Raw genomic sequence first — 26,295 nt, forward strand, 5'->3', positions numbered from 1 at the left:
ACCACTCTCACATGCTTAAAAACCTACACATTTCTAACTTCTCCCAGTTGTGACGAAAGGCCGTCAATCTGAAATGTTGGCCTGGATGTTCACTCCCAAGATGGGTAGCTGGAGTCAGAAAATTTCCCAGCTTGGCTCACCCTCATTTTGGAAACAGACACAGATTGCAGACAGCCACAGGAGTTGCCAAGTTCTGAGGGTTGAAAATGCTCGCCTGACTTCTCTGGGACTTCATTCCAGTTGTTTTGGTAAATGTTAAGGCCTCAATCTCACACCCCATCCTGCCAACTCATGAGGGCTCCAAAGCCCCTCATATGCTCCATGCCAACAGATGCCCCCCTATCCACCATCCCTTACACATTCCATGCCAGCTCAGCCAGTATCCACTATAGGCAGATCTCGCAAACTGTGTTGAGATAATCTGAATGTCTACTACAACTTTTGTTATAAAAAAAACAAACCCATTCATAAGAACCATTCAGAACTTTAAAAACTCAAGTACTTAATCCTTATCAAAGTAAACAGAGGAGTATTCAAACTTCACATCGAAGGCAGCTAATCCATTTAGTAACCTGCTGCAGCTGTCCATCAAACTGTGAATTTACAACCCCCTGCTGGGATAATTGTAGGTTGTGCAAAGCAGCCAATCATTAATTATGTTATAATGATAGTCATTAGACTAATGTCAATATATAATGTCAATACTGTAACTAATGCAACAGGTTTTTTTTAACTCACACAGACACAGGCTGTCTGTTTGTGTGTAATTCTTAAAGGGCTGTGGATTTATATAAATTGACAGCTCGGCACTCCTATACATCTTATCTGACATCATGAGCATGAATATTACCTCCATAAAATTGTGACTCCCACACTGCCATTTAAGGTTACAGTGAAAATGGAATCTGTTTGGATTCAGCACTGATCTAAATGGCTCTGCTGACTTTACATTTCCCTCATGTTTAAGTCTCACCTGACCTCATCCCGGCAAAAAATGGGATTTGTCGGAAATGAGGGTGAGACTTTTGGCTCTCGCCCACTATTTTCAAAGGCCCACAGAATCTCCATGACTCCGCAAATGTCCACACATTAACCCTATTTCTCCCTCCGCAAATGTTGAGTACTTCCAGCATTTTCTGATTCTTATTTCAAATTTCAGGCATCCACAGGATGTTGCTTTTGTACTTTTGTATGAGTTCGCTGTTACAATCTTGATTAAAGCACACAATCTCTTTAATATTGCTGGTGCCTTTTCTCCCAAACTGCTCCCAAAGCAGCATTGGTAGCTCTTAGAGTTTAACTTTCAATGCCAGATGATTCTAAGATACTTTGGAGGCTGACAACTTTACCAATGCTCCCAGAACCAATTTCTGGAGCATTATTTTTAATCAAAACACAATTTGCATTTATATTGCACCAGTTAGAAATCCTGGGCATAATTTCCTCTGGGAGAAGAAATAAACATCTGCCACCATTCTAACTTCTATGAAACTTGGCAAAAGCACGGTTCATGATGAAAAAGGTCACAGATCTGAAACGTTAACTCCTGTTTCTTTGATTTGGTTTATTATTGTCACATGTATCAGTACAGTGATAGGTATTGTTTCTTGTGCACTACAGAGACAAAGCATACTATTCATACGGGAGATGATGGTCTAATAGAATTTCAGCTGATGTTCTGGGGACTCGGATTTGAATCCCACCATAGCAGATGGTGGCGTTTGAATTCAATAAAATCTGGAATTAAGAATCTACTGATGGCCATGAAACCATTATCGATTGTCAGAAAAATCCACCAGGTTCACTGATGTCCTTTAGGGGAGGAAATCTGCCATCCTTGCCCAGTCTAGCCTACATGTGACTCCAGAACCACAGCAATGTGGTTGACTTGGGCAACTAGGGATGGGCAATAAATGCTGGCCAGTGATAGCCAAGTTCCACACACATGAGGACGATCTCAACAGGGATCTTGGGTTCACGTCGCACTATCTGTAACCCCCGTGACTTGCCTGGGTTTGCAAAACATCACTTACTGTGCTGTCTGGAGACAATACACATCTCTTTAACCTGTGATCAGTGCTCCTTCCACTCACATTGTCAGCCACTTTAGGACTTGAACAGCAGGTTAGGTGTAAAGATTTGCATTCTAATCAGTAATCTGTAAACTGTCTGTGCTTTATATGCTCTGTCTGAGGCCAGAACTCTCCATTCACCTGATGAAGGGACAAACCCAAAAGCTAGTGAGTTTACTATCAAATAAATCGGTTGGACTTAAACCTGGTGCTGTCAGACTTTTTACCCAGTCAACAATGCCCATGTCCCATGAATATAGAAAAAAATTCATCATGTAGACGAGGGCACGGTGGCATAGAGGCTAGCACTGCTGCCTCACAATGCCTGGGACAGCTTGGGTCACTGTCTGTGCAAAGTCTGCACAAATTGCCCGGAGTTTGCATTTGTTTCCTCCCACAGCCCGAAAGGTGTGCTGGTTGGGTGCTAAATTCTCCCTCGATGTGGGATCAGAACAGCTCCAGCTACGCCAAAGTGGGCAAAGTGCTGATCTCCACAGGACAATAGTGAAGACTCAATGCACCCGGAGTGTGGCGATTAGGAGATTTTCACAGGAACTTCATTGCCATAATGTAAGGCTATTTGTGACACTAATAAATAAACTTCAACTACATAGGGAAAAAAGAAGAGACAGGGTGCAGGATTTAGTGTTGCAGTTATAGTTAGTGTGTAGATCAACTTAATATACACAGATGAAAAGGATAGGCAACAATGCCTCCTCCATGATCATCATCAACACTGGTGCCCCACAGGGCTGTGTTCTCAGCCCGCTATGATACTCCTTATACACCTATGACTGTGTGGGCAAATTCCTGTCCAATTCGAGTTTCAAGTTTGCTGATGACACCACCATAGTGGGTTGGATCTCAAACAATGATGAGACAGAGTAAAGGAATGAGACAGAGAATCTGGTGAACTGCTGCAGCAATAATAATCTCTCCCTCAATGTCAACAAAACGAAGAAGATTGCCATTGACTTCAGGAAGCAGAACATGCCCCTGTCTACATCAACAGGGACGAAGTAGAAAGGGTTGAGAGCTTCAGGTTTTTAGGTGTCCAGATCACCAGCAGCCTGAACTGGTCTCCCCATGACGATACTATAGTTACAAAAGCCCACCAACGCCTCTACTTTCTCAGAAGACTAAGGAAATTGGGCATGTCAGCTATGACTCTCACCAACTTTTACAGATGCATCATAGAAAGCATTCTTTCTGGTAGAGCTTGATATGGCTCCTGCTCTGCCCAAGATCCTAAGGTCGTGAATGTAGCCCAATCCATCACACAAACCAGCCACCTATCTGCATTTCATGCTGCCTCGGCAAAGCAGCCAGCATAATTAAGTACCCTATAACCCCGGACATTCTCTCTTCCACTTTCTTCTGTTGGGAAAAATATACAAAAGTCTGAGGTCACGTATCAACCAACTCAAGAACAATTCCTTCCCTGTTGCTTTCAGACTGTTGAATGGCCTTACCTTGCATTAAGCTGATCTTTCTTTACACTGCAGCTATGACTGTACGATTACATTCTGCACTCTCTCATTTCCTTCTCTTTGAACAGTATGCTTTGTCTGTATAGCACACAAGAAACAATACTTTTCACCATATGTTACTACATGTGGCAATAATAAATCAAATCAAATATGCTGCCAGGCCTATTGAATATTTCCAGCATGTTCTGTTTTTATCATTATGCCAGCACACAATTGAATGCAAATTCTTGCCTCCTCCAACCCCCCAGGACGAGCCTGTGGCAAGGTGCATCCTGGGATTTGTAGTTTTGGCAAGGTGGAGAACTACGATTCCCAGAATACCCGCGGGTGGGCGGCGCACGCGCAGTGCGGTCCCCTCGCCGCTCTCGACTTATTTGGATCGGAGACGTCGGCTGCTGAGAGAAGAATGAAGTTAGAAGGAGGAGAGGAGGGAAAAGAAAGAGCAGCAGCACTGACCTGAACCAAGTCGGGTCAGGCTAGGCCAGTGCCGCGTTGAAAAAAATGACCCCGGCGGCCACGAGCACAACCACAGCGCCGAACCCTTGACCGGAGGCCGCGGCTCGACAGACAAAGAGGAGTCAACAGACCAAAGAGGAGACCCTCCCCTGGAGAGCCGGGAGGAGTGGCGCTACTCCTCCCAGTCTCGCCCAGCCCAGCACGCTGGTGTGTGTGAGAGAGAGCCGCTGCTGAGCTGCACAGAGCTGGGCCAGCAGTGACAGAGGGGACTGGCTGGAGAGCCGGGCAGTAGCACCAGGCAGGCAGGGAGGCTAACCGGTTAGTGGGGTGATCAGTTAGTGCGGTTACCAGTGAGTGCCCAGTGTGGTGTCAGGGTGTGTGTGGGGTGGGAGCTGTCTCCCTCCCTCCCTCTCCCCTTTCTCTATTATGTACACCTTTGTGGTGCGGGATCGGAACAGCTCCATCTACGCCGAAGTGGGCAAAGTGCTGATCTCCACGGGACAATGGCGGAGACTCAAGAGGGACAACCCCAGGTTCAACCTGATGCTGGGGGAGAGGAACAAGCTGCCTTTCGGCACCCTGGGTAAGACTGGCACAGGAGGGAGCAATTTGCACTGCTTGGGGACCATTTGCCTTTTTTGTTGTTGTTTTGGGTGAGTGTGCCTCCCATCTGTTGGGGTGTGTGTGTGTGTTGTGGTCTGTCATCTCCAGACCCAATGCAGGTTTGCACTGCAGATCTGGGCGGTGTCCTGCCTGCTACCTCCGGGAGCTGGCCCTTAATGTTTATCCAGTGTATTCTGTTACATTAAACATAACCCAGGGGATTTAAGCCTTCAATGCACCAAATCCACTGTACTTGATCAAGCCTATTCGTCTCTAGAATATTTTTCTAAAACATCTAGTTAAATATTCAATTTAACTTAAAGGTTTCTTGTCAAGACTTTAACTTGAAGTGATTTGATTTTCTTAACTCCTGCTGTACCATTTATGGCAAGTTATGCAGTGATATCACTTCAACTTTTTGCTTCTTCACTGAGGGTATAGAAACACTGATTTCGAGCCGATATTTCTTTAATAGCTATGTAAAAGCACTTCTAATGTTGCTTGTATACTATTTGCCTTTTTTTTTGCTCCTATAGCTGTTGACTGTTCACTGGGGGTAGACCTGACCAAGTGACAGTTATACTCCAGTGCCATCTCCACATGTATGATCTTCAGTGAATGCCTGCAGGCTATTGCAGTGACACAGCATCCCCTCCCCACGCTAAATGACGGGTGCATTGGTAAAACTGTCCTTTTCCAGGATTGTATGTTGTATATGCAAGTCACTAACAGTATTTACGATGAAGATAGGAATGGTGCTGTTTCATTTTGCTCCACCCTCTCTTCCCCCCCCCCCCCCCCCCCCCCAAAAAAAAAATTTGATCTCCCTCTCTTGGGTTTGCCAAAGGGTTTAAGAGGTTCAGCTTCACAGACTGTTGGATCCTGATTATAGATTGTGCAGTTGAGTAAGTATCATTAATGTGGTTGTGAAGAATGAAAGTTAAAGCCGGAAATGTCAGGAGAAGGATAGGTTAGCATGTCCAGCTCTTCAAGGAGTCACACTGGAAATTTGTACTTGCACTGTAAAATTAAACACAGACACTGCCAGCAGGTACTTGGTGCAGAACATATCCTTTTGTATAAGATGTGCTGATATTATTGGGAGGGGTCCATATGTGTATGTCGTTTGAGTCTTTTTTTTTTGTTTGCAGGAAGCTTCAGTAACCTTTTACCTGTCCTGGTGCATTCGAATTGATAGTTGCAGATGTTTGAATATTGCAATGTGTGCATTGCAGTATGCCAAGATGCTGGGTCAGGGCTGGCCAGTGTTTTGCCATGAATATGTTATGTTAGTGCAGCCATGTTTCACAGACTCGATGACATCAGACCCTTCGTTTGTGCTTGGTGACTCGTAGGGAGCAATGTTGGAAGAGTCCTCTTTCACCCGACTGGGTGGGGCAGAGAGCTAGTGTTGCATTGCACTCCAAGAAGAAGGATGGAACTTGCATTTTCATCTCCTGAGTACTCTCACAGCAAATTTCTAATCTTGTCTGTTGTTGAAGGAGGTCGGTGAGGAGGAAAGGAGGCAGGGAGAGAATAATATTGCTTGTCTGGAGAAGCAAAAATGAACTGAAGGGTGAATTTGCATTGACTGCCCTTCCCAGTAGTCGATTCATGCAGCACTGACTGAAGTCTAGGAATGGATCAGCTGCCCAAGCTCATTTCTGCATTTCCTGCAGTTTAACAAGAAGCAAGTGATTATTTTAATAATAGCAACTGAAACAATTCCAACTTGATGGGTTCTGCACCTGCAAACTGGAAATACTTATTGCAAGTATTCTCCCTTGTACCAAAAGAAAATCATCTTGGACAAAAGTGTTATACCTTTTACTAAAGATGTCTTCACAATTAATATAGATTTTGTCAATAAGTGTAAGACATGGCACATAAGCAGACGATTTCAACCTTGCTGCATTTCCCCTTCCTGAAACCACCACAGTATCCCCGAGGTACACTGCTGCCCCTCAGTGCCAGAGACGTGGGTTCGATTCCAGTCTTGGATCACTCTGTCTGTCTGTGCAGAGTCTGCATGTTCTCTCCGTGTCTGCATGGGTTTCCTCCCACAGTCATGCTAAGTTCTCTGTGTACCCAAACAGGCACTGAAGTGTGGCGAGTAGGGGGATTTTCACAGTAATTTCATTGCAGTGTTAATGTAAGCCTACTTGTGACTAATACATAAACTTCTGTCAAGTCTAATAGTGATCCCAGAATGCAGCAAACCTAATAACTATGGTCATCTTAAATTATGTGTTTACCTGGGATACTTAGATGTTTGTAGCCACTAGATTAATAAGAATTTGTTATTAAAATCAGTAAAATACACACTTTTAAAAAGAAATTACAGTTACTTTATGTATGTGTGAAGAAGTTTATAACATCATCTTCGTCTGTATTATATTTTAAATCAAGGCTCTGTCTGCATGTTCAGCGAGATGTAAAAATCCTAGGACACTTCGGGAAGAGCAGTGGAGGGGTTCTTTCCGTCTTCAAATCATTATTTATCCCTGAACCAGAATTACTAGCAACGCTTCTGTCACTGTCATTGGGTTTAAAACTTAGAACTCTCTTCCTAACTGCACTGTGAGTGCACTGATACCACAGTAGAGTGCAGCAATTCAAGAATGCAGCTCACCACCACCTTCTTGAGGGCATTGGGAAAGGTCAGCAAAAACTGGCTGAGCCAGTGACACACTCATTTCATGAAAGAACAAAAAATGACCTGGTCACATTACATTGTTGTTCATGAAACCTTGCTGTATACAATCTGGTTGCTGGGCTTCCAACATTACAACAGTTACAGCATTGAAAAACTGTTTCATTGTCTGTGAAATACTTTGGGAAGTCCTGTTGTGAAAGGTGCTGTTGAAATGCAAGTCTCTTTTCCTAACAGATGATACTTTGTTTCACTGTGCAATTTCCTTTTAAGAATCTCCCATTCCATTTACTTCTGTTTTCAGTGGTAATAGAGGTATAATTAAAAGATTAACTTGCCTGCCACCATGCCCAATCGCCACCATTTTATTTATAGTACTCCCATTAGTACACTGGTTGAGTTGAGGAACTCAGCTGAGAACAGGAATGGAACTTTTAATTTTTATTGCTTTCTCAGATATAAAACCCCAATGCACAGAGTGGAATAGGGCAAGCCTTTAATTCATCTCCTTGCTTGCTCCAAAAACCAATTCAAATTGAATCCAATTCATGGTCCCTACATGAGAGACCTACTAGATCCAAGCTGACAAGAGTGGGCATTACACCTGATCTCAGGCTTGATTTTATGCTTGATCATAGCCAAAAGAGCACAAAGCGATTTGGAACTTCTGACCTACCTAGGTCCTAGCTTTCATGGTTTAATACCACACCAAGAGATGTGCTATACACTGAACAGTGTATTGGTACAATGTTTTTCCTTTTAAGTAATTATGAGTTATGGGTTTTATACAGTGCCAAGTCCAACAATGCATATTCTAATAATAGCACTTCTGGTTGTTTATAGGTCATGAACCAGGACTTGCACAGCTTGTGAACTATTATAGGGGCGCTGACAAACTCTGCCGCAAGGCTTCATTAGTCAAGTAAGTACATTACTTTCTTATTTGTATTTAGCAGCCCAGGCTACAGTATCGTAGGCACTAATTAGAGAAGTCTTGGGAAACATTCACTTTCTGAAATAAAAAGCAGACACTTTTCAAGTAACTTGATGCATTCATTTTAATAAATTGATGTTGCACATTGTACAACACGAGTTGCATTGTATAAATAAGTGGTCTGAACAAGAGGTGCATCTTTTGCTGTTAACAAGTCTTTTCAACAGTGAAAAAGACTTCTTGTGAATGCTACTGTAGCAAAGGATTTTTGAAAATCTGTAATGAGCCAACTGTGGTTCCTTTGTCTTGTTCAGTTTTTGCAAACTGTCTGTCATGTGATCTTGTGGAAGGAGAAATATGGCCAGTAATTTAGCAACAGCTTATTTATATAGTGTCCTTAATATACTAAAATGTCTCAAGTGTGGTAGTTGGAACTTTATGAAGTAAAGTTAAGCACGATGGTACAATGGTTAGCGCTGCTACCTCCAAGCGCCGGGAACCTGGGTTCAATTCCTGGCTTGGGTCACTGTCTGCGAGGGGTCTGCGCGTTCTTCCAGTGTCTTTGTGGGTTTCTTCCAGGTGCTCCAGTTTCCTCTCACCGTCCAAAAGACATGCTGGTTGGGTGCATTGGCCATGCTAAATTCCCCCTCAGTGTATATGAACAAGCGCCAGAGTGAGGTGACGAGGGGATTTTCACCGTAACTTCATTGCAGTGTTAATGTAAGTCTGCTTGATAAATTTTATACACTTGGCAATCATCAGAATGAGGGATTGCCTTGGCAATTGAAGGTAGCACTACCAAACAGTTAAAATTTAAGGAGGCTCAAGAGACCAGAATTAGATGAACGCAATTATCTTGGCGGGTTTGTGGAGGTGAGTACAAGGAAAGGGAGGAGCAAGGCCATGGAGAGATTTGAAAATCAGGGTGAGAGTTAAAAATAAAGTTGTTGCTTGATTAGGATGTAGGTCAGCCAACAAGGGTGAAAGGGAATGAGTGATGCCAGTAAGAACATGGGAAGCAGAGTCTTGGGAAGTGATCAAAGTTTATGGAGGGTAGAAATTGGGAGGCCAGCCTGCAGTGCATTGGAATAATCGAGTCTAACAAAGGCATGGCTGAGGGTCTTAGCAACAAATGAACAACAAATGAGACAGGGATGAAGTCGGGCAATGTTGCATAGCTGGAAATGAGCAGTGATGGTGTGGAGCTGTGTTCAGAAGTTCATCACAGGATCAAATGTGATGCAAAGATTGCAGATAGTCTGGTTTAGTTTTAGACAATTGCCAATGAAAGGAATGGAGTCAGTAGCTTTAGAGGCCAAAGACAATGGCTCCTATATTCCCAATATTTGATTGATGGAAACTTCTGATGGAAATTACTAGATGCCAGACAAGACGTCTGAATTTAGATTTAGTGGAGTTGAGAGAAGTGGTGATGAGGCACATATGTGGAAATTGAAGTGTTTTTGGATGATATTGCCAAGGAGATGAATGTAGATGAGAAATTGGAAGCCAAGGACTGATCAATGGGGAACACCAGAGGAGCTGGAGGAGAAGTAATTGCAAGCGATTTTCTGTGTGTGAAGGGGTTAGAGTGGATCTAGGCAAGCGCAGTCTCAACCCTGGATGACAGTGGAGAAATGCTGGTGGGGAATGGTGTGGTCAAGAAGTACTTTTTACTAGGCAGGTTGAGAAGAACACAGAGGGATATTTTGCTATTATCGTAGTCACATAAGATGCTATTTGTGACGATGTTAGAGTGATTTTCAGTACTGTGATCAGTGGGAACTGAGTGTAAGGAGTTAGAAACATCCAGCCCTCACTGTTCTTGCTGAAATAATTTTTAATTTTTTTTACCCCCCACCCCACCCCCCATGACATTGGATGGTCCACTGAACAATGTGAACCTAAACAAAACTGACAGTAAAGGATGCTGATTTGTGCTCAGTGCTACAATTGTCCAACATGCCAGTGGGTTAGGGAAGGCTCTGATTACTAGTTGGTGAATAAAACTAGAAATTTGTGTGTGCACATATGTCTCCATGTATCTTTTAGGTGTGGACCATGTCTATGATGCTTGTACAGTTAATCATAGAATCTCTCAATAAAGAAAGAGACCACTTGGCCCATTGAGTCTGTACCAACCACAACCCCACCCAGGCCCTATTCCTGTAATACACATTTACCCCGCTAATCCCCCACACACTAGGATCAATTTAACATGGCCAATTAACCTAATCTGCATATCTTTGGACTGTGGGAGGAGACCAGAGCACCTGGAGGAAACCCATGCTGACATGGGGAGAATGTGGAAATTCCACACAGTGACTGAGGCTGGAATTGAACCTGGGTCCCTGGAGCTGTGAGACATCACTGTGCCACCATGCCAAAAGAGCTTGTGGCACTAGTAAGAGAGTGCCCTTGAGATGGATTTATACATTGAATGAAGACCATTTTGTGATGGTCTTAAGACTTTGAGTGCTTTTGTGTTGCTTTAAGATTTATTTAAAGTTTGTCTGTCTAAAATGAAGTTTGTATACTTTCATAGTTCACTTTTTCAGTGAAGCAACTTACTTTTGCTAAATTAGGCTCATCAAGACAATCCCAGAACTGATGGAATCGTGCACCTGGTTTCCAGAATCTTATGTCATCTATCCCATGGGTCTCCAAACCACAGTGATACCTGTGAAGAATGGCATCAAAGCACAAAGAAATAATGTGAGGACGGATGATCGAGAAGCATTCCTGGCATCATACCACAAGAGGCAAGAAAATGGGGAAAGAAACGTATGGATAGCCAAATCTTCTGCAGGTGCCAAAGGTATGTTTGATGCCTGTGTGTTAAATCTAAACATTTAAAACTCACCTCAGGCAAGTGCTTCCTACAGCATTGCTTGTGGGTTATGAAGAGCGGAATTCTTTTTGATGGGGAGCCTAATAGTCCCTTGCTGTGGCTTTCCCACCTGGTCTTCAGGGAACCAGCTGCCAACCAGGCAAAGAAGTGAAAAGATTGATAACCAGGGCCTACCATTAAACTTGATGTGATCTTGATCTCTGCTGCCTTTCAAACATGGCTTTGATCCCTTCTCTGCCTCCCCTTGAATACTATGACCATTGTGTTTACACTGGTGATCCACAAAGAATGGCTTTTAGTCATTAGCTATTTGAATTAATTTTGGTGGATTCATTCGTAAATCTTAGAAATTATTTAGCTTGGGATAATAATCATGAATTTTTAACATACCTGCTTTGTCAGAACTTGGTGCCGGGGATGGCAAAGCTCCAGAGATTGGTGTTCAATTCCTGGTTTGGGTCACTGTCAGTGTGGAGTTTGCACATTCTTCCTGTGTCTGCGTTGTTTCCTCCGAGTGCTCGGGTTTCTTCCCACTGTCCAAAGATGTGCAAGTTAGGTGCAATGTCCATGCTAAATTGCCGCGTAAGTGTCCTAGGATGTCTAGGTTAGAGGGATTAGTGGGGTAAATATCTGGGGTTACAAGGTAGGGCCTAGTGGGATTGTGGTTGGTGCAGACTTGATGGACTGAATGGCCTCCTTCTGCACTGTAGGGTATCTGTGGCACAGTATTCAGACTTCTGCATCTGTTGAGATAATAAAGTGACAGCCACCTCTCCATGGGCAGGCTGTAAGGAGATTGAGCTATGATATGGTTTTGGGCAGTTTCCATTCAGGTCCTGGTAGATGTAAGCTCACATCACAAAATGATCCCTATTTTGGCAAACATTTGAGAAGGCACAACGTAGTTGAAAAATTGCTGTTTGAGGGGGAGAAGGCAAATGGTTTTGGCAAGTGAAGAGAACGGCTTACTCTGCATTTAAGGAACTGCAGGAGAAGTATCCTGAAAGAACTGACCTGGCTAGCAGGTAGTATTAAAACTCTTCAATGTGGCTGGTCTGGTTATAGTAAGTGTTGATGTTAATGTTTTGCGTCAAGAGTCCCAAGTCCCTGATTGAACCCTCCATCCTTCCCAATCCATGACTGCTGCCCATTCTCCTTTTCTGTAAATTTTATTATGGTAGCCCTTTCAGCCAATTGCCCTCAATGTCTGGAATCACATCCCCGACCATGCCTTTATTCCTTGATTTTTAAAAAAATCTAACTCTTGACCACTAACTTTCACCACCACTCATTGTCCTCCTTGAACTTGACCTGCAGCTGTGGAGAACCTTGTAACTCCACTTTTACTTCTAATGAGTGATGTTTCATAAATGTTGTTGAACATTCACATCACTGCAATGAGTAGGAGTCCCTTATTGGTGATCATGAATAAGAAACGGGCCTATATTTCCCTGGGGCACACAGACTAATTGTAGGTAGATCAGCTAGCTGCATCTGACCATGAGACTTCCTGGCTTGTATAGCTTGGTTCTGTAACTGATGTGTGGTTATCCATTGAACCAACGGGTCTACGTTTTATATTTTAACTGTAGGAATTTCAAGTTGAGATACTATTGAATGATTTGGTGCTGTGTTGCTTCATGTGTTCCACTGAAGTATCTTGCTCTCTTCTGTAGCCAATTGGGAAGATGAATGTCAAGTAGTAGAAGATTTATTATGCCATGTTTCGGGTTGTAATAAAGAATTAATGCGCCATGTTGTTTGCTTACACTCATACTCAACGCAGTGAAGGGTCATTTAGATTTCAACATATCAACTAGACTGATACCACATTGTGCATTACTGTGATGGAGTGCTGCATTGTTAGAGCCACCAGATGTGACACTGAAATGCAAGACCCTGTTATGACTCTGCACAAGTTTCATGTCATGTTATCAATGATTTATTTATTTGGATTTGAAGACTTTGAAAGTTCACAAGGCAATAATCAAAGACCTAAATAATTGTGACTTCTTTCTTTACTTGCTAACAATGGTAGAGTTTCTAACTCCATACCAGGTATATGATTCTAATCAAATTTCTACATTGTTGTCTCTTTTCAGGTACTGGAATTTTTATTTCCTCTGATGCCAATGAATTGATGGATTACATAGATAATCAAGGTCAAGTTCACGTGATTCAGAAATACCTCGAGAGGCCTTTACTGTTAGAACCAGGGCACCGCAAATTTGACATCAGGTAAAGGGGATCAGATTCTGGTTTCTGAAATCTTGTTCCAGTCTTCCTTCTCTGACTCTGCGAGTTGAATAGGAGGTGAGGAACTGCCTTCCCATACTTTAATAGCTTGTAATCTGAAGTCAACCCACTGCACATAGACTGCAGAGATCCAGGAAGGCAGCTCACCACCACCTTCTCAAGGGCAACCAGGGATGGGCAATAAATGCCAGCCTAGCCAGCAATGCCCATATCTCATGAATGAATTAAGAAAAAAAATACAATTGCAAAAAACAATACTCCTTTGTGAGTTTTTCCAGCCCTTTTTTCTCTTTCACTGGTTTTGTACCAGCTCTCATGAACTGACCTGAAACATGTTCCAGCTCTTGCTGTTATCCTAATTAGAGTGAAACGCTTCCAGAATTTTCAGCCACCTTTTTAAATGGAATATCACTACATAAATAGTAGAAAACAGGTCTAAGATGAGACAATTTTGGATTGTACAGTCCTCAATCCTGATTTTTTTTTTTGCAGCAAAGTACATGAGAGGACAATATCTTCTTAGAGTCCTACTCTCTCAAACTTGGAAAACTGTTTGGTTAAACCACAGACAATCCATCAAGGATTCCTCTAGAGAGAGAGAGAGAATGGAATCTCCATTCTGCCAGACCTTCTGAGTTTTTCCAGCATTCTCTTTGTTTCAGATTCCAGCATCTGCAGTATTTTGCTTATTTTAAGGGTTCTTCTAGCACTGTGTTTCTGATCTCTTCAGCCTTCCAGAGTCCTGCACTGGGATCTGTTCCTCGCTGCAAACATCTTTCCATTCATAAATTGTACACTTTGACTCTGTCATAGTGAATACGGTGATCATAGAGTTTTACAACACAGAATGAGGTTCCTCGACTCATCGTGTCTGTGGTGGCCATCAAACACCTATCTATTCTAAACTGGGTTGCACAATGGCATGGTGGTTAGCACTGCTGCTTCACAGTGCCAGGGACCTGGGTTTGATTCTGGTGTTGGGTGACTGTGGAGTTTGCACCTTTTGTAGATTTCACAGAATCCCTACAGTGCAGATGGAGGCTGTTTGGCCCATCAAGTCTGCACTGACTTTCTGACAGAGTATTTTACCCAGATGCTATTTCGCCGGTGTGAGGGTAGGTGACGCTATGAGGTCTAAAGTTAAGGATAGGGCACAGGTAAGGGAAGAGGCCGAGGATGTCCCAATTGGTGGCGTTACGGCAAATAGGGTCCAGGTGAAGGCTGGGATGAAAGCGCTTTATCTGAATGCACGAAGCATTCGGAATAAAGTGGATGAGCTGGTGGCGCAGATCGACACAAATGGATACGATCTGGTGGCCATTACAGAGACGTGGCTGCAAGGTGACAGGGACTGGGAGATGAATGTACAGGGCTATCAAGTGTTTAGGAAGGATAGGCAGGAGGAAAGAGGGGGTGGCGTAGCTCTGCTGATTAAGGATAGTATCAAGGTGGTAGCAAGGGATGATATCGGAGCCAAAGAGCAGAACGTGGAATCGTTGTGGGTGGAGATTAGGAACAGCAAAGGGAGGAAGACGCTGGTGGGTGTCGTCTATAGGCCCCCGAATAATGATCTGGAGGTGGGGCGGGCTGTTAACACGCAAATAAGTGCGGCGTGCAGGAATGGGACAGCAGTAGTTATGGGAGATTTCAATCTGCATATTGATTGGTCGACCCATGTTGGACGAGGTGGGCTCGAGGAGGAGTTCTTGGAATGCTGCCGGGATAATTTCCTTGAACAGTGTGTGTTGGAGCCGACGAGGAAGCGAGCTATCTTGGATCTGGTGCTATGTAATGAGGCGGGTAGAATTAGGGACCTTGCGGTGAAGGATCCTCTTGGAGAGAGTGATCATTGTATGGTGGAGTTTCTGGTGCAGATGGAGGAGGAGAAAGTGGGTTCCCGGACACGCGTCCTTTGTTTGAATAGAAGGGAGTATGGTAGGATGAGAGAAGAATTGGCAAATGTGGACTGGGGGAATGTGTTGGAAGGTAGGTCTGCTGAGGAGCAGTGGAGGATCTTTAAGGAGATCTTTCTTGGTGCTCAGCAGAAATTTATTCCGATGGTTAAAAAGGACAGTAGGAAGAGAGGTAATAAGCCGTGGATAACGAAGGAGGTGAAGGAAAGTGTTAAATTAAAAGCGGAGGCATTTAGAGTAGCTAAGAGCAGTGGGCGAGAAGAGGATTGGGAAAGGTTTAAATGTCAACAAAGATTGACAAAGAAGTTGATAAAGGAGGGTAGGAGAAGCTATGAGGCTGGGCTAGCACTTAATATAAAAAAGGATAGCAAGAGTTTTTATAAATATATAAAAAGGAAGAGGCTGGCTAGGGTGAACGTTGGTCCTTTAGAGGATGAGAAAGGGGAGCTAGTGGTAGGGGATGGGGATATGGCAAAGGTCTTGAATAACTTTTTTGTTTCTGTCTTCACGGAGGAGGACGTGAATAATTTGCCGGGTGTTAGCGATGGAAAGGTGGTAGGAATGGAGGGTCTTAATGACATTACTGTTACTAGAGAGGTGGTGCTCGACAGACTGGAGGGGCTGATTGTGGACAAGTCCCCAGGACCGGATGGAATGCATCCGAGGGTTCTGAAAGAAATGGCGGAGGTGATAGTGGATGCCTTGGTGGTTATTTTCCAGACGTCGCTGGATTCCGGGGAAGTGCCGGAAGATTGGAAAACGGCTAATGTTACGCCGTTGTTTAAGAAGGGTGCCAGGCAAAAGGCGGGGAATTATAGGCCGGTTAGTTTAACGTCTGTGGTAGGTAAAATGTTAGAATCCATCATTAAGCAGGAAATTGCGAGGCATCTTGAAGGGAATTGCTTGATAGGGCGGACGCAACACGGTTTCATTAAAGGGAAGTCGTGTCTGACAAATTTACTGGAGTTCTATGAGGATGTGTCTAGGGCAGTGGATAGAGGAGAGCCGGTGGATGTGGTCTTTCTGGATTTTCAGAAGGCGTTTGACAAGGTACCTCACAAGAGGTTATTGCAGAAGGTCAGGGGACATGGAGTTGGGGGTAGGGTGTTAGCGTGGATAGAGGATTGGTTGTCAAATAGGAGGCAGAGAGTGGGGGTCAATGGGTGCTATTCGGATTGGCGGATGGTGACTAGTGGGGTGCCCCAGGGGTCGGTGCTGGGGCCTCAGCTATTTACCATTTATATAGATGATCTGGAGGAGGGAACCGAGTGCAGGGTGTCGAAATTTGCTGATGACACCAAGATTGGGGGAACGGCAAATTGTGCGGAGGGTGTGGAGAGTCTGCAGAAGGATCTAGATAGGCTGGGCGAATGGGCCAGGAAATGGCAAATGGAATTTAATGTTGGCAAGTGTGAGGTGGTCCACTTTGGTAGGAAGAATGGTAGGAAGGACTATTACTTACGTGGCGAAAAACTGCAGCAGGCGACGGTGCAGAGGGACCTCGGGGTCCTTGTGCATGAATCGCAAAAACCCAGCTTGCAGGTGCAGCAGGTGGTCAGGAAGGCGAATGGGATGCTGGCCTTCATAGCGAGGGGGATTGAATATAAAAGTAGGGAGGTCTTGCTGCAGCTGTATAGGGCATTGGTGAGGCCGCAGCTGGAGTACTGTGTGCAGTTTTGGGCGCCGCACCTGCGCAAGGATATTTTGGCCCTGGAGGGAGTGCAGAGGAGGTTTACTAGGCTGATACCGGAGTTGAGGGGATTGAGCTATGAGGAGAGGCTGAATAAACTAGGCTTGTACTCGTTAGAGTTTAGAAGAATGAGGGGAGATCTCATTGAGACGTATAAGATGATGAATGGGATGGATAGGGTAGAGGTGGAGAGACTCTTCCCGCTCAAAAAAGACAGTAGGACTAGGGGGCACAGCCTCAAGATAAAGGGGAGGCGGTTTAGAACGGAGTTGAGGAGGAACTTCTTCACTCAAAGGGTGGTGAATCTCTGGAATTCTCTGCCCGTTGAAGTGGTGGAGGCTGCCTCGCTAAATATTTTTAAGAAGCGGGTTGATGGGTTCTTGATAAGAGAGGGGATTAAGGGTTATGGGGAGAGGGCGGGAAAGTGGAACTGAGCCACGACAGATCAGCCATGATCTTATTGAATGGCGGGGCAGGCTCGAAGGGCTAGATGGCCTACTCCTGCTCCTATTTCTTATGTTCTTATGTTCACCCTAACTCTGTAACCCCACACATTTAGCATGGCTAATCCAATTATCCCGCACATCTTCCGACTGTGGGAGGAAACCACGCAGACACCAGAAGAATGTCATTCAAGGCCAGAATTGAACCTGGGTCCTGGCCTGTGAGATAGCAGTGTTAACCACTATACCACTGTGCCGTCTTCATATTCTCCCTTTCTGTATCAGTTTCCACTGGCTGTTCAGTTTCCTCCCACAGTCTGTTGTGTACTGCCTAGACTAAATTGCCCCTTAGTGTTCAAAGATTTATAGGTTAGGTGGACTGGCAATAGTAATTGTGCATGGTTACAGGGATAGGGGAGGGAGATGGATGTATGTAAGATGCTCTTTCTGAGAGCCAGTGCAAACTTGATGGGCCAAATGGCTGTCTTCTGCACTATCGGGATTGTAATTCCATTTTCCAGCACTTGGTCTGTAGCCTTGTCTGCTGTGGTGTTTTCGAATGCATTTTCAACTGATTGTTTTAAACACGCAATAGGTGAAGACTGCATTATGATGACAAGCAATGCTGCTTAATTACTGCCATCGAAGACAAACACTTTGATGTATTTGAACACAATTTATATTCTTATATAAACACAATCAAAGAGATACCTTCATATCTGTGTAGAAAGTCTTTTGATGATTGTCATTCAGTTACCAGGAGCTGGGTGCAACACTGAGCATATCAATTGAAAGGCTTCAATTATATACAGGATCAAAGATCAGTCTCATTGTGATGCTGTTGGGTTTGCAAATAAACCTTGAGCTTCAAAGATAAAGCATTGAACTTGTTACCTCTGGTTAAAATATATACACATCTTTAATTATCAAGGGGCCACACGGTGAAGCCTTCCATTGTTTGCTGGAGCAGAGAGAGAGCTAAGATTTTACCTGTTAAAAACCTGTTTAAAATAAGTTTAAAGCACTTTACTCTTTGTAGAACTGTTTAAAGCATTTATTTATTGTATTTACTGCTTTAAGAATTCTGAGGGTGTGGTGAAAAGGCAGTTGTGGACCAGCCTGCTTTAAATCAGCGCCAGGTTTAAAAGGAGGCCTGGTGTAGACAGCGGGCAGCGTCTGAGCGGGCAGCGGAGTGAGTGGGAAGCAGAGTGAGTTAATAGGGCTTAATATCAAAAAGGGCTTGGAGGAAAAAAGGCCAGGTGAGTTTGTTTGAAAAAAAACAAGGACAAAAAATTTTTTCAAAACTACTACAGCAAGAAACAAGGAAAAAAACTTTTTCCCCATAAAAAATTACAGTGAATAATGGAGGGGCATGTGATGTGTGGTTTCTGTATGATGTGGGAACTGGCGGACCCCAGGGTCCTTCCCAGTGACCATGTCTGCAGTAAGTGCAGGTTGCTGGAGGAGCTCCAGCTCAAGGTGGATGAGCTGGCCTCTGAGCTACAGACACTGAGGCTCATCAGGGGGAGAGAGGGTGCCCCTAGACTGGCTAAATCTAAGGGTCAGGGACAAAAGGGGGCTGCTGGGAGGAGGAAGGGGGGTGAGGAGCGGAGGCCTCAGCCTCTTAATCTGCATAACAGGTTTGAGGTTCTTGCTTCCAGTCTGGAAGAGGACAAGGCAGGTGAGGTTGGTGAGCAAACTGCACACGGTACAGTGATGCAGCAGGACATAGGCAAAGAGAGGGGGAAAAGGAACGTAGTAATGATTGGAGATAGTGGGGTGAAGAGTATTGACACTGTCCTTTGTCACAATGACAAAGTGCACAGAAGGGTGTGTTGTCTGCCTGGTGCTCGGGTACAGGATGTCACAGCTGGGCTGCAGAGGAACCTGGAGTGGGAGGGTGAGAACCCGGTCGTTGTAGTACATGTGGGTGCCGGCGACGTAGGCAAAGTGCGGACTGAGGATCTGGGGAGGGAGTATGAGAAGCTGGGAATGGAATTAAAAAGTAGAACCGACAAGGTGGTCGTCTCTGGGCTACTGCCTGAATTGAGTGCAGATGGGCGTAGGGTTGACAGGATAAAGGAAGTGAATGGGTGGCTCAGGGATTGGTGTGGGAGGAATGGGTTCGAATTTATGGGGCATTGGCACCAGTATTGGGGTAGGTGGGACTTGTTCGGGCGGGATGGGGTTGGTCTGAATCGTGCTGGGACCAGAGTGTTGGCGAATCGAGTAAAGAGGACTGTAGACAGGGCTTTAAACTAATTAGGGGGGGGGGGAGGGTGCGAGGGTAGGTGACGCTACGAGGTCTAAAGTTAAGGATAGGGCACAGGTAAGGGAAGAGGCCGAGGATGTCCCAATTGGTGGCGTTACGGCAAATAGGGTCCAGGTGAAGGCTGGGATGAAAGCGCTTTATCTGAATGCACGAAGCATTCGGAATAAAGTGGATGAGCTGGTGGCGCAGATCGACACAAATGGATACGATCTGGTGGCCATTACAGAGACGTGGCTGCAAGGTGACAGGGACTGGGAGATGAATGTACAGGGCTATCAAGTGTTTAGGAAGGATAGGCAGGAGGAAAGAGGGGGTGGCGTAGCTCTGCTGATTAAGGATAGTATCAAGGTGGTAGCAAGGGATGATATCGGAGCCAAAGAGCAGAACGTGGAATCGTTGTGGGTGGAGATTAGGAACAGCAAAGGGAGGAAGACGCTGGTGGGTGTCGTCTATAGGCCCCCGAATAATGATCTGGAGGTGGGGCGGGCTGTTAACACGCAAATAAGTGCGGCGTGCAGGAATGGGACGGCAGTAGTTATGGGAGATTTCAATCTGCATATTGATTGGTCGACCCATGTTGGACGAGGTGGGCTCGAGGAGGAGTTCTTGGAATGTTGCCGGGATAATTTCCTTGAACAGTGTGTGTTGGAGCCGACGAGGGAGCGAGCTATCTTGGATCTGGTGCTATGTAATGAGGCGGGTAGAATTAGGGACCTTGCGGTGAAGGATCCTCTTGGAGAGAGTGATCATTGTATGGTGGAGTTTCTGGTGCAGATGGAGGAGGAGAAAGTGGGTTCCCGGACACGCGTCCTTTGTTTGAATAGAGGGGAGTATGGTAGGATGAGAGAAGAATTGGCGAATGTGGACTGGGGGAGTGCGTTGGAAGGTAGGTCTGCTGAGGAGCAGTGGAGGATCTTTAAGGAGATCTTTCTTGGTGCTCAGCAGAAATTTATTCCGATGGTTAAAAAGGACAGTAGGAAGAGAGGTAATAAGCCGTGGATAACGAAGGAGGTGAAGGAAAGTGTTAAATTAAAAGCGGAGGCATTTAGAGTAGCTAAGAGCAGTGGGCGAGAAGAGGATTGGGAAAGGTTTAAATGTCAACAAAGATTGACAAAGAAGTTGATAAAGGAGGGTAGGAGAAGCTATGAGGCTGGGCTAGCACTTAATATAAAAAAGGATAGCAAGAGTTTTTATAAATATATAAAAAGGAAGAGGCTGGCTAGGGTGAACGTTGGTCCTTTAGAGGATGAGAAAGGGGAGCTAGTGGTAGGGGATGGGGATATGGCTAAGGTCTTGAATAACTTTTTTGTTTCTGTCTTCACGGAAGAGGACGTGAATAATTTGCCGGGTGTTAGCGATGGAAAGGTGGTAGGAATGGAGGGTCTTAATGACATTACTGTTACTAGAGAGGTGGTGCTCGACAGACTGGAGGGGCTGATTGTGGACAAGTCCCCAGGACCGGATGGAATGCATCCGAGGGTTCTGAAAGAAATGGCGGAGGTTATAGTGGATGCCTTGGTGGTTATTTTCCAGACGTCGCTGGATTCCGGGGAAGTGCCGGAAGATTGGAAAACGGCTAATGTTACGCCGTTGTTTAAGAAGGGTGCCAGGCAAAAGGCGGGGAATTATAGGCCGGTTAGTTTAACGTCTGTGGTAGGTAAAATGTTAGAATCCGTCATTAAGCAGGAAATTGCGAGGCATCTTGAAGGGAATTGCTTGATAGGGCGGACGCAACACGGTTTCATTAAAGGGAAGTCGTGTCTGACAAATTTACTGGAGTTCTATGAGGATGTGTCGAGGGCAGTGGATAGAGGAGAGCCGGTGGATGTGGCCTTTCTGGATTTTCAGAAGGCGTTTGACAAGGTACCTCACAAGAGGTTATTGCAGAAGGTCAGGGGACATGGAGTTGGGGGTAGGGTGTTAGCGTGGATAGAGGATTGGTTGTCAAATAGGAGGCAGAGAGTGGGGGTCAATGGGTGCTATTCGGATTGGCGGTTGGTGACTAGTGGGGTGCCCCAGGGGTCGGTGCTGGGGCCTCAGCTATTTACCATTTATATAGATGATCTGGAGGAGGGAACCGAGTGCAGGGTGTCGAAATTTGCTGATGACACCAAGATTGGGGGAAAGGCAAATTGTGCGGAGGGTGTGGAGAGTCTGCAGAAGGATCTAGATAGGCTGGGCGAATGGGCCAGGAAATGGCAAATGGAATTTAATGTTGGCAAGTGTGAGGTGGTCCACTTTGGTAGGAAGAATGGTAGGAAGGACTATTACTTACGTGGCGAAAAACTGCAGCAGGCGACGGTGCAGAGGGACCTCGGTCCTTGTGCATGAGTCGCAAAAACCCAGCTTGCAGGTGCAGCAGGTGGTCAGGAAGGCGAATGGGATGCTGGCCTTCATAGCGAGGGGGATTGAATATAAAAGTAAGGAGGTCTTGCTGCAGCTGTATAGGGCATTGGTGAGGCCGCAGCTGGAGTACTGTGTGCAGTTTTGGGCGCCGCACCTGCGCAAGGATATTTTGGCCCTGGAGGGAGTGCAGAGGAGGTTTACTAGGCTGATACCGGAGTTGAGGGGGTTGAGCTATGAGGAGAGGCTGAATAAACTAGGCTTGTACTCGCTAGAGTTTAGAAGAATGAGGGGAGATCTCATTGAGACGTATAAGATGATGAATGGGATGGATAGGATAGAGGTGGAGAGACTCTTCCCGCTCAAAAAAGACAGTAGGACTAGGGGGCACAGCCTCAAGATAAAGGGGAGGCGGTTTAGAACGGAGTTGAGGAGGAACTTCTTCACTCAAAGGGTGGTGAATCTCTGGAATTCTCTGCCCGTTGAAGTGGTGGAGGCTGCCTCGCTAAATATTTTTAAGAAGCGGGTTGATGGGTTTTTGATAAGAGAGGGGATTAAGGGTTATGGGGAGAGGGCGGGAAAGTGGAACTGAGCCACGACAGATCAGCCATGATCTTATTGAATGGCGGGGCAGGCTCGAAGGGCTAGATGGCCTACTCCTGCTCCTATTTCTTATGTTCTTATGTTCTTATAATACAACATTGTTTAATTTAATGTAGCATCCTCATCAAACAGTATTTGCAGTGCAGTAATACTATCATGGCAAATGGTAGGATAGATGCATCTTTGATATTAAAGAGCTCCCAACATGAACCTTGACTACAAGGAGAGATCGTGAGTGTCCCCAGTTTATGTTCTCCATGTACATAGATACTTTGAAACTAATCCTTCAATTGACATACAAGTTTTTTGAAAAGGGGGAGGTGGTGGTGTAATGGTATTGTCACTGAGCTAGTGATTCAGAAACCAGGATAATCCCCTGGGTGCCTGGGTTCACATCCCATCTTAACAGATGGTGAAATTTGAATTGAATAAAAACCTGGAATTAAAAGTCTAATGTTGACATGAAACCATTGTCAATGGTTGTAAAAACAGGGTAGAAATAGAGCAGGTGTTTTCCCCTTCTGGGTATTCTAGAATGAGGCGCCATGGTTTATGAGTGGCACAATGGTTAGCACTGCTGCCTTATAACACCAGGGACCCAGGTTCAATTCCAATCTTGGGTGACTGTTTATGTGGAGTTTGCACATTTTCCCTCTTGTGTGGGTTTCCTCCAGGTGCTCCAGTTTCTTCTCACAGTACAAAGGTGTGCAGGTTAGATCGATTGGCTACTGTAAATTGCCCTAAAATGTGGGGATTAGCAAAGTAAATATGGGGATAGGGCCTGGGTACAGTACTCTGTTGGAGAGTTAGTGCAGACTCGATGAGTTGAATGGCCTCCTTCTGCACTGTAGGGATTTGATGAAAAACAAAGACATAGAAATGTAGATTGGAAGTGAATATTTTTAAAAATGCAATTGCAAAGAGGTGATGAGTAATACTAATAACCTGCTTGTATTTCTGGGAAACTTGGTATTGCATGTTCATAATATAGTACAGTAGCTTGCTAATAGAAGTAAAGACTGATTAATAGAAAGACAAGATTAGTGCTACATCACATAGCTGTCTCTGTCTGCCATCTGGAGGAGTAGGAGGAATCTTTGCACCTTCAGGTAGTCAGTTCTCAACAACTGGGTTCCCCACGATTTTGGTCATAGTCTGGCATGTGGAAGATTATCATGTGTGTTAAGAAAATAGATAAAAATGCCTGAGGTGGGAGGAATTGGAGATCAACTTCTGACTCTAAATGGAAAGCAGTCAGTGTAAGAATGGCACGGCTGATGACCTTGTAACTATAGCTACCCTAAAAACAAACTGCACAGCAAAACCAATATGCGATCATCATAAAAGCAAAATACTTCAGTTGCTAGAAATCTGAAGTGAAAATCTGGTCTGGCAGCATCTATGTAGAGAGAAATAGAATTTAATGTCCATTTGACTATTTGAAGAATTATATTGGATTAGAAACATTAACTCAGTTTCTCTCTCCACAGATGTTGCCAAGCCTGCTGAGCTTTTCCAGCATTTTCTGACCATGATATTTTATTAGACTGGTATTCTGAGCCCTGAACAGCCTCATTAGCTGTTTGTGCCATGAGGTGGAGGCTTCTAAACGTAACTGAAGTGGATGATTCCCCAGGCAATGGCAGCAACTTGTATTTGTACCTCTTTTGGAATATTTTTCCACATTGTCAGACAAAAATTGATTAAAGTCCAGAGGAAAGGTCATGAAGCGTGAACTAAAAGCATGGCCATCGAGTTGGGTGTTTGGAAAGATCTTAGAGGAGTCAGAACAGAATATAAGAAATTTAGATATTTAAAACTATTCAAATGAACAATAGGCTTCACATCAAATTGCATGTTTAATTATGGCTGCAGGTTCTATTCTTGAGTATTTATTTTAAAGGATGCACTGGTTGACATATTGCTGTGGTCACATGTTTCTAGGCGTATAACTGACAAAGGGCTAAAACTAAATTTTAATTCTTTGTAGATGTTCACCTAGTATGAATTCCCACCATTTTCTGTTTGTTTCAAATTTCCTGCATTTGTTTTTAACTGGACCAGATAGCCCAGGGAAGTCCCAAATTAACTAATCTTGGACATCATTAATGGAAGTGGTAAAGTTTGATGCTTAGGCAGAGTAAACTAATCTTGTCTGTCATACTTCAGTGATTCAGATCAAGAAGGGAAGCTATTGATCAGGCTTCCTGCTCCACATTACAGTGACTTCATTTGGAAATGTGTGCGTCAAGTGAGGAGATGGTTGATCTTGGGCAAAACCTGCATACGATCTGCAGTTGAAAGAAACCTGCTCTGTATACATAGAATCCCTATAGTGCAGAGGGAAGCCATTCGGCTTATCGAGTCTGCACTGACCGCAATCCCACCAAGGCCCTATTCTCATAACCCCGCGTTTACCTTGCTAATCCCCTGACACTAAGGGGCAATTTATCATGGCCAATCAACCTAACCCGCACATTTTTGGACTGTGGGAGGAAATCAGAGCACCCGGAGGAAACCCACACAGACATGGGAAAAACGTGCAAATTCCATGCAGACAATGACCTGGAGCCCTGGCGCTGTGAGGCAACAGTGCTAAACACTGTGCCACCGTGCTGCCCTTAGGCTTGCATGTGGAGATTGGCTGTTGGTTTCTGCAGAACTGTACTTTAGTGAATTCTATGATCTTTTCTCAGTTTTGGTTTAATGAGAACTGAATGTCCCACTCTGGAACTTAAGCTTGAAAAGTCTAGACTGACACTTCAGTCTTTCAAATGAGGCAGGATCCCTGACAGTGCAGCGCTCCCATAGGCCCAATTGCCACCAATTATCCAATAACACTATTCAGAGACAAGCAGCTGAGTTCCCTCCAGTGTCCTGTCTAGTAATTATCCTAAATCAATATTACTAAAACAGATTATATGGTTCACCATCTCATTGCAATCTATGGGACCTTGCGGTGCAGAAAATTGATTGCCGCATCACAACACTTTTAAATATTTCATTGGCTGTTTTTGTGATTAGCTGTGAAAGGTATGGCAAAAAAATCCTTCTTTCTGGAGAAATGGAAAACTGGCAAAATAACAGATTGAAATCACTGCAATGAACTGGAAGTGGTGGAAATGTAGTTGCGTGCATCTGTTCTGATATACCAAGCCCTTACAGTGTGTTTTTCTTCCCTTGTGCTTCCAGAAGCTGGGTACTTCTTGACCATCAATATAACATCTACCTCTACAAGGAAGGTGTATTGCGGACTTCCTCCGATCCTTACAATAGCACTGATTTTCAAGACAAAACCAGTCACCTGACAAATCATTGCATTCAGAAAGAGTACTCCAAGAATTACGGGAAATATGAAGAAGGCAACGAAATGTTCTTTGAAGAATTCAATCAGTATTTAATGAACACTCATAATGTGAACTTGGAAAACAGTGTTTTACCACAAATCAAGCAAATCATAAGGTGCAGTTTGAACCTTGCTGAATTTCTGCATTATTTGGGCTGTTGTTTCATTGGTAATCTTTTCATTTAAATTAATGAGCCATACGTGGTTGTGGCTGCTGGATGATATTGAGAGTGTTGTTGGCGGTTAACAGGTTTGCACACTTCACTAATTTTCTTGTCATGACTCAGTTGGGTCATTCAGAGGATGTTGTGAGAGTAGCAGGGGGGATGCCAGGCTGTCAAAATACCATGGGTGGCTTTTTTGTTTAACA

The 26,295-nt window shown here is 44.4% G+C and overlaps 1 protein-coding gene across 1 annotated transcript in view; it reads left to right on the forward strand.

Annotated features, from left to right (window-relative positions):
* Positions 1 to 3,922: 3,922 nt before the first annotated feature.
* The window catches only part of ttl (tubulin tyrosine ligase), a 36,312-nt gene continuing 13,939 nt past the window's right edge, over positions 3,923 to 26,295 (forward strand). The window contains exons 1-5 of the mRNA XM_080192953.1: positions 3,923 to 4,601; positions 8,118 to 8,196; positions 10,794 to 11,026; positions 13,162 to 13,297; positions 25,772 to 26,041. Of these exons, the coding sequence (XP_080049079.1) occupies positions 4,445 to 4,601; positions 8,118 to 8,196; positions 10,794 to 11,026; positions 13,162 to 13,297; positions 25,772 to 26,041 (875 nt within the window). The 5' untranslated portion in view covers positions 3,923 to 4,444. The remainder of the gene's footprint in view (positions 4,602 to 8,117; positions 8,197 to 10,793; positions 11,027 to 13,161; positions 13,298 to 25,771; positions 26,042 to 26,295) is intronic.

This window comes from Carcharhinus amblyrhynchos, chromosome 7 (assembly GCF_965287045.1).
Source record: "Carcharhinus amblyrhynchos chromosome 7, sCarAmb.v2.hapA, whole genome shotgun sequence".
Lineage (NCBI taxonomy): Eukaryota > Metazoa > Chordata > Chondrichthyes > Carcharhiniformes > Carcharhinidae > Carcharhinus > Carcharhinus amblyrhynchos.